This window comes from Aegilops tauschii, chromosome 5 (genome assembly GCF_002575655.3).
Source record: "Aegilops tauschii subsp. strangulata cultivar AL8/78 chromosome 5, Aet v6.0, whole genome shotgun sequence".
NCBI lineage: Eukaryota > Viridiplantae > Streptophyta > Magnoliopsida > Poales > Poaceae > Aegilops > Aegilops tauschii.
In genome coordinates, this window is record NC_053039.3 from 174,046,000 (window position 1) to 174,055,111 (window position 9,112).

At 51.5% G+C, this 9,112-nt stretch overlaps 1 protein-coding gene across 3 annotated transcripts in view; it reads right to left on the bottom strand.

Annotated features, from left to right (window-relative positions):
• LOC109762557 (SAGA-associated factor 29 homolog A) overlaps nt 1-8,838 on the bottom strand; it is a 58,246-nt gene extending 49,408 nt beyond the window's left edge. Inside the window, exon 1 of one of the 3 annotated variants that reach the window (XM_040389137.3) lies at nt 8,507-8,838. In XM_040389137.3, the coding sequence (XP_040245071.1) occupies nt 8,507-8,666 (160 nt within the window). In that variant the 5' untranslated portion in view covers nt 8,667-8,838. The remainder of the gene's footprint in view (nt 1-8,506) is intronic. The other 2 variants (XM_020321426.4, XM_020321425.3) reach the window with 2 other exon arrangements.
• Nucleotides 8,839-9,112: the final 274 nt, after the last annotated feature.

Genomic DNA, 9,112 nt, shown 5'->3' on the forward strand with positions numbered 1-9,112 from the left:
GCTACAAGTGGAAGAGAAAGGAATATGTGGTCCGCCCCAAACCAATTCATCGCTAAAAAGACACAAGCATCACCAAGACCTTTGGATGATCATGGTGAGTCTTGTAAGAGATCAAACGGAGAGTGAGCGCCACAAGCCAAAAATGAGTGTATCCATGATGAGTGCCAAGAAGGACATTGTCTTCGTAGCCACCAAATCTGATTTGAGGGAAGTGCGTGAGAACCCGTCCAAGCTTCACTTTGTGCTCTTCTACAAAGATGAAGTCATTCTGACTAATACCTCACAAGCTCTTCCTAGCTCCATGTCGCATGTTTTGGCGGAATTTGAGATTCCCTCCAGGCACACCACCGGGACTTCCTCCACTATGCGGCATCGAGCACCGGATTGACTTAATACCAAGTCAACCCCAAAGAGACCAAGGAAATACAACGGCGAGTACAAGAGCTACTTGACAATGAGAATGTTCACGGTGGCTTGAGCCCTTGTGGCGTTCTCGTTATCATGCTGCCAAAGAAAGGTGGAACTTGGCGAAATGTGTGTTGATTGTCGTGCTACTAATAACACCATCGTTCACTATAGACACCCCATACCTTGCTTAGATGATATACTAGATGAACTTAATGGTGCCACTATCTTTTCCAACGTTGATTTGAAAAGTGGTTACCGCAAAATACATATGCAAGTGGGAGATGAATGGAGAACTGCTTTCAAAACCAAATTTGGGCTTTATGAATAATTTGTTCAGTTGTTATGCCATTTGGATTGTCTAATGCACCCAATACTTTCATGCGCTTGATGAATCATCATCTTAGGCAAATCATTGGCAAATTTGTGGTTGTGTACTTTAATGACATCTTGATATTCTATTGATGATCACCCCAAGCATGTCAACCAAGTTCTTAAGTGCTAAGAAATGGGAACTTTATGCTAATCTTGAAAATTGCACATTCTGCACTGAAAACTCATTTTCTTGGGCTTTGTTGTGTCTCCCCATGGTATTGAAGTAGATGAGTCTGAAACTGATGCAACTAAGACCCTGTTCGGAAAGCTTCCACTCCCCCGCCACGGAGCGGAGCGGACGGAGCGCCCTTCTAGCCACTCCGTAGATTATAGTTGCATGCCACTCCGCTCCGGAGCGGAGCTGCGGAGTGGGAGTGAGTCCGAACAGGCCTTAAAACTTGGCCACAGCCAACCAATTTGACTCAAGTGCGTAGTTTCCTTGGTTTGACTGGATTTTATTGTCACTTTGTTAAGGACTTCAGCATCATTGCTTCAGCATTACATGCTCTTTCCAAGAAGGATGTGCCTTTTACATGGGGTCCTTCACAAGATAAAGCTTTTCTTGAACTTAAGAATCGCTTAACTCATGCCTTAGGAGGGGGGGGGGATTGGCACTCAATTGAATTACCCCATCTATGATAAAGAATTGCATATTTTGAGTCTTGCAAGTTTGGCATCAGTACTTGTGCCTTAAGGAATTTGTTATCCATTCCGATCATGAACCGCTTAAGAACCTTAAGAGCCAAGCCAAACTAAACCGTCAACATGCTAAATGGAGTGAATACATATAATATTTTCCTTATGTCATCATGTACAAGAAGGGTAAAGATGATGTTGTGGCAAATGCTCTTCCCCGCAAATACATGTTGCTTCAAAGCTTGAGCGTAATGTCATTGGATTTGATCACATCAAAGTTTTTGCTAAGCCTTTTGCTCACTGCCAAGATGGCACTTGGTGGGAGCATACTATATGTGATGCATATCTTATGCGTGCTAACAAACTCTGTCTTCCCGAAAGTTCTTTATGTTTACTACTTTTGCAAGAATCACATGGCGGTGGACTCATGGGACATTTTGGACGTGACAAGACCTATGCCACACTCTCCAACAACTTCTTTTGACAAAGGATGTTTTGAGACGTTGGGCGCTTTGTCCATCGTTGCATCACATGTCGGAAATCTAAGTCAAAAGCTCATTCCCATGGTCTTTATATACCTTTGCCTATTCCACATGCACCTTGGGAAGATGTTAGTATGGACTCTGTGCTTGGGTTACCTAGAACTAAACATGGAAAGGCCTATCTTTGTTACTAAAAGCTTAGATGAAGAAAGGGCTTCTAAGCGAAGCTTGTTGGCTTTGGTTGTTGGCGTGAATTATCTTGTTAAGCTCTACAAAGATGGTGAGCGTGAAGGACACTACCATCAAAGAAAGACGACTCTCAAATAGATTTGCTGGTCTATGATGATCAAGTAGAAGCAGCCGTTCCACATAGGTGATCATTTTTCAAAAATGGTGCATTTCATTCCTTGCAATAAGAGCTATGATGCTTCAAATGTTGCAACTTTTCAAATGACCACATTTATTGCTTGTTTTGTGGTAGTTGATCATTTTTCCAAAATGGTGCATTTCATTCATTGGTTTGACCCTTATCAAGATACTACAAACAAGCTAGTTGTCAATTCAGTTAGAAGTGGAATGGATTGGGAGATTGAAGGGATAAGCAATTGACCAAGTAAACCAACAAGATGGACCTAGATACCTTAGTAAGTGAGACAGTGCGGGGCAAACTGATTATTGCATTCCATATTAGAGAGTAGCAGGGAAATTACACGAATATTTGCCGATTATTTTCCGGTACAGAACAAGCAACTTTAAATACCTGATTTTCTGTTCTTTTCTTACATGAATACTTATGTAAGGCCATGCCAAGAAAACTACTAATTTAGAACTCTTCTTTTCCATCACATTTTTTTTCACAGAACTACTGAATCACATCATACAAGGTTACTAAGAGCATCTCCAGCCGCGCCCCCAACAGGCCCCCCCAGGCGCCTTTTTACGCGTCGGCGCCGAAAAAAAACCCAGTCGCGCCCCGAAGACGCCGAAATCCGCCAGCTCGGCCCGTTTTTGGGCCCGGCGATCGCAGGCCGAACACTGGGGGGCGCTCGGGGGCTCCGGCGCAAGGGACTGGGCGACACTGTCAGGCAAAAAGTCAAGCCAATCGTCCAGGTTCACCTCCCACCCCCCGCGCGCTCGGCCGCCACCCTGCCGATCCCGGCGCCGCCCACCGCTCACCACCTCTAGATAGGCCATTCCCCACCGGAAAAGAGAGGAGGTTTCGCCGCGGCAGCCTCTCCACCACCGTCCGGGCGATTTTTCCGGCGTTCCGGCCGCGCAGGGCGGTGTACCGGCAGGTGTGCGCCCACCACGCCCGCAAGGTGTTCGGCGATTTGCCTGCTCGGCAATGGACTCAACGACGAGGAGGCGCTCGCCGCGCTGCTGGAGGAGGAAGCCGATGTCGACGTCCAGGAAAAGGAACATCTCATGGTCCTCGCCGCCCTCGCCGGCCTGCTCGCAAGCAATGAAAAGCCGCGGCAAGGTGGCTCGGCGCCGGGGCGGATGAAAGCAAAGAACCGGCATCGTCTGGAAGGCTACTGCATGCTCTACTCCGACTACTTCGCCGCCGCTCCACTGCACGGCGACAAAGTATTTCGGCGCCGTTATCGGATGAGCCGAAAGCTTTTCCTCAGGATTGTGAATTCCATCCGGGAGTTCGACAGCTACTTCAAGTGCAAGAAGGATTGCACCGGCAAACTTGGATTCACCTCAATCCAGAAATGCACGACAGCGACGAGGATGCTTGCATACAGAGCTCCCGGTGATTCACTCGGCGACTATGGGCGCATGGCCGAGTCCACGACCATTGAGTGTTTCTACAAGTTTTGCAGGGCAGTGGTGGCAGTGTTTGGACCACAATACTTGCGAACACCCAATGCGGAAGACACTGCTCGGATCCTAGCACAGAATGCAGCAAGAGGATTTCCTGGGATGCTTGGAAGCATCGACTGCATGCATTGGAAATGAAAGAACTGCCCATTTGCTTGGCAGGGGATGTACAAAGGCGCCAAAGGCGGTTGCAGTGTGGTACTTGAGGCGGTGACCACACAGGACCTCTGGATTTGGCACTCCTTTGGTATGCCAGGAACTCACGATGACATCAACGTGCTGCAGTGCTCCCCTGTCTTTGCCAAGCTTGTTGAAGGTCATTCTCCTCCGGTGAACTTCGAGGTCAGTGGGCGGCACTACAACAAGGGGTACTACCTAGCTGATGGCATCTATCCGAGATGGTCTACATTTGTGAAGACTATCTCAAACGCTGTGCCAGGAGGCAAGAAGTCTGTTATGACCGGCATATTAGGGGCTTAGCCCAGTGGGTTGTGGCCCAAGTTATCTTATCGTTATTAGGGGTTTAGCCCAATTATCTTATCGTTATTAGGATCGTTTGCTTAGGAGTCAAGTAAACCTCTCTATAAGGAGAGGAGATGTATCAATCTAATCAATCTAATCAAGCAAGAAGCAATCATTATTTGCTCGGCTTCCCGAAGGGAGCCGGGAGACCTAACCCTAGCCGCCTCTTGCGCCGCCGCCGCCTCTTCTTCATCGCGCCACAGCGCCCCGCCGCCGGCAGCCACGATTGGATCTCCGTCAACCCTCCCCCTTCCGGTACAACCTACGCCCTAGACCAGGTAGGATCCTAGCTCCTACCAATTTGGTATCAGGAAGCATGGTTCCGATCATGTCTGCACCACCACCCAACCCGCCGCTGCCTCTCTCCACCGCGCCGTTGGCTCTCCCCACCACGCCGCTGGACTCCACCGCCGGCGCCTCCACCGGCCAGACGCCGCCGCCCTCCACCGCGCCGCCCGTCGCCGCCTACTCGCCGGCGGAGATGACCGGGATCCTCAACGACCTAGTCACCGCCGTCCAGGGCATACGCCTCTACCTGGCCGGGCCCTACGGGCAGCCGCCGCCCTTGCAGCCGGCCGCCGCAACCGGGCCAGTCGCCCTGCCCTGGTACGCGGCCACCACGGCGCCGATCGGGCCTCTACACCACCACTGGCCCGGTCAGCCGCCGCCTGCCGTCGCCCCCCACTGGCCGCAGTGGCCGGCTCCGGCGATCGCTGCACCCCCGACACCTCCCGGGTCCGGGTAGCCGCAGCTCCAGCTGTCGGCCCCACCGCCGTCCGCTGCCGCGCCTCAATGGCCACAGTGGCCGGCCCCGGCCCTCGTGGCGCCCCCCACGCCACCCGGGTCCGTGCCGCCGCAGCCGCAGCTGCCGGCCCCGCCATCGCCCAGCACGGGGCCCGGGTCACCCTCACAGGGAGGCGTACCAATCCAGCAAGTGCGCTTCCCGCCGTCGCCGTCCCCAATACCGGCCTAGCTGACCGGATCATCGCCGCCACCCGTCTACACGTCGGCTGGAGACCCGCCGGCACCAACTCTGCAGTTCGGAGATCCCTCCGGCTCGGCGGGGCACTCCACGGGCCGCGGCCATACTGACCGGGCGCCCCAATCCTCGCTGCTTCGCACCTCCGAGCCAGTCGGCCACGGCGCTCCGACTCAGACACCGCCGCGGTTTGTCAAACTGGACTTCGCCACTTATGACGGCACGGAGGACCCCCTCAACTGGCTCAACCAGTGCGAGCAGTTCTTTCGCGGGCAGCGCACCCTCGCCTCGGAGCGTACCTGGCTCGCCTCTTACCACCTCCGCGGCGCGGCATAGACCTGGTACTACACCCTCGAGCAGGACGAGGGCAGCATGCCCCCTTGGGAGCGCTTCCGCGAGCTCTGCCTCCTTCGTTTTGGGCCACCGATCCGCGGGAGCCGCCTGGCAGAGCTAGGCTGCCTTCCCTTCACCTCCACGGTTCAGGACTTCGCCAACTGTTTCCAGGCCCTGGCATACCACGCGTCGAGCGTGACGACAGCAGCGGGCTGACCTCTTCGTCGGTGGACTTCCGGATCTCCAGACGGCCATGTACTACGCCCACGCGTTCGAGCACCGCGCGGTGGCCATCCAGCAGGCATCACCGTCCCGGGCCGCTGGGCCGCTACCCTGGCCGGATGTTCCCACGCAGGGTCGGCCTGCTCAGGCTTCCGCGGCACCCCTCGCCGCGACCGCGGCGCGCCCGTTCCGCCGGCTCACCTCGGCCGAGCTACTCGAGCGTCGCCGCCAAGGGTTGTGCTTCAACTGCGACGAGCCCTACACGCCCGGCCACGTCTGCCCGTGACTTTTCTACCTGGAGGTTGCAGACTACATTGAGGAGGACGCCGTCGTCGACCTGGCCGCCCCAGCTGTCGCGAAGGTGTTTGACGCTGGTTGATCACCTCGAGGAGTTCAGCAAGCGCTTCCCCACCTTACAGCTCGAGGACGAGCTGTTTGTGCAGGCGGGGAGAAGTGTTATGACCGGCATATTAGGGGCTTAGCCCAGTGGGTTGTGGCCCAAGTTATCTTATCGTTATTAGGGGTTTAGCCCAATTATCTTATCGTTATTAGGATCGTTTGCTTAGGAGTCAAGTAAACCTCTCTATATAAGGAGAGGAGATGTATCAATCTAATCAAGCAAGAAGCAATCATTATTTGCTCGGCTTCCCGAAGGGAGCCGGGAAATCTAACCCTAGCCGCCTCTTGCGCCGCCACCGCCTCTTCTTCATCGCGCCACGGCGCCCCGCCGCCGGCAGCCGCGATCGCATCTCCGTCAACCCTCCCCCTTCCCGTACAACCTACACCATAGACCAGGTAGGATCCTAGCTCCTACCAAAGTCCCACTTTGCCAAGGTTCAGGAGGCTTGCAGGAAGGATGTTGAGCGGGCATTTGGTGTGCTCCAATCTCGATTTGCTGTTGTCCGGTACCCTGCTCGGACCTGGTCAAAAGATCAAATGTGGGAGATCATGACTTGTGTCATCTTGCACAATATGATCATTGAGAGCGAGCAGGAAGAGCCAGTGTTTGACACTGAACCATACTACAGGCAGGGTCCTCTTGCCCAAGTTGATCACCAGCTACCGGCAACCCGGACTGCCTACCTCAATATGCTTCAGGAGATCCGAGACCCACAGGTGCATCAACAACTGCAGCAGGATCTGGTGGAGCACCTATGGAGGATCAAGGGCGACGCCTAGCTCGACGTGTGATGAAATATGAGTCTTTATTGTTGAACTATATAATTTGTATTGAACTATTTGTTGAACTATTTGATTTCTATTGATTTTCTGTGATGAAATATGTGATAAAAAAATTACTTATGTTGAGAACTCACGCCGAACCACGCCGAATATGGGTCGATTCGTGCCGATATCGGGCCATTTTTCGCCGAAAGTGGGCCGAAAAGCGGGCACATTTGCGCCAAAAATGGGCCGATATCGGCGCCTGGGGGCGACGGCTGGGTGCCCAACCGCCCCCAGAGCCGATTATACCGCCGGCTCGCCCCCAGGCGGCGATTTTTATGCCTCCTGGGGGGGCCAACGGCTGGAGATGCTCTAATCATGGGCTATCATAGGGTAGTATCATACATCCTAATGCAATGTCAACTAGGCATATTGATGACATGGCATAGCAATAAATGAGGTAAGAGAAAATGACATGAGCCTAATAAACCGGAAAAACCAAGAAATGAGATGAGCCTAATAAACCGGAAAGGAGGGAGTATACAAGATTTATTTAGCATTAAATGTTCTCGTTCTATATGTACTACTACCTCTCTCTCAGTTTACAGGGCGTGCGCGTACCCCTAGGTCGTCAATTTGACCAACCTAATACAAGTCATATATTACAAAAAATATACCAACATAAACTTCGGAGTTTCTACTTTCAAAAAGGTATAATTTTTGTGTTATATAGTTTATATTAGGGTGATAAAATTGGCAACCTAGATATACGCGCAGGACTTGTAAACTGAAACGGAGGTAGTATCACCTCTTTCGTTATTAATTATAGTGCTACAACATCTTTTTGTGTGCTATGATACTACTCAATTAATATTTTTATCAGCAATTAATCAACTGTTCATCAGCATTTCATCAGCAATTAGTGCCTATATTACAGATTTTAGTATCTTACAAAATGCCAACACAGGATTGTTAACTATACTTTTATGTTTATGTTGATGAATAGTATAGAGTTAAGCTAGATAACTTAACGCATGGTGTTTTTAAATAATTCTTCGAAATTATCTTGCTCCCCCTTCCTGGAAACCACCCCTTTGCCCACCTCTATGGCATCTAATGTTGCTCTTCGGGACGTGTTGAGAAGAATTGTCATGGAGTAACTTTTACTTCTGTTGACACATAGTTCACAGCTCGAATGTTGACCCACCAACAAGAAAGCCCTCGCCAGGCAGTGGGGCATAACAAATCAATGAAGGCATAAATATATCAGTGAAGAAAGGGAAAAGAACAACGTATCTGAATATCTGATACACAAAGCCAAAAGAAAAACATTTCCAACATCCCAGAGTGAAGACAAGAGCCCTTCGTGCACAAATCTCGCACTCACATGCACGACAAATAAAATGCAATCAAGCAGCTAAGCATGTCGAACATACCACCAAAATTCCCTAATGGAAGTAACTAATACGAAGGAGCTCAAAATCCGTATCAATCGACCTAAATGACAACCAGACAAATGACAGCATGGAAAAGGGAGACGGGCCTCGAGCAAATTGCTTACAGGAGATGATCTTCTTGTGGATCTTATTGATCTCGGTGGCCACATCGTCCTGCTCCTTCCGCAGCTGGTCCAGCTCCTTGGCCTTGTCCAGAAGGCCAGCGACGTCTCCTCCGGCCAAAGCCGCGCCGCCTCCCCCTCCGCCTCCGACCGACGACGACATATTCGGCTTGGATCCGATGGGAGAGCCCAGTCGACTTGGGGCCTGACGCTTGGGGTTCTCTTGTACGTGTGTAGGCGTGCAGCCGTGGAGTGCGGCAGGAGAGGAGAGGAGCGGAGAGGAGAATGGGGAAATGGGGGTCGTTTCCAGCGAGAGGCAAGACAATTAATGCGGTCGCTTCATGATTGATGCCGAGTTTGATACCGTTGCCGCGAGAGGCAAGGCAATTATTGGTCGTCAGCTCCATTCGATTTTTGCGTGTTAGAGAGCATCCACGGGACTTGTTTAATTTGAACCTCTGAATGTCTGTACAAAACTGAGTGTAGCTTAAATGATTGGGTTCGTTGTGACGAAACTAGCTTCTCAGGACGTTCTGGATTCCTGCATTTATTTCAGATATTTCACCGATGTTCATTCAGTAGGAGGAGGTGTTTTCGTCAACTACAAGA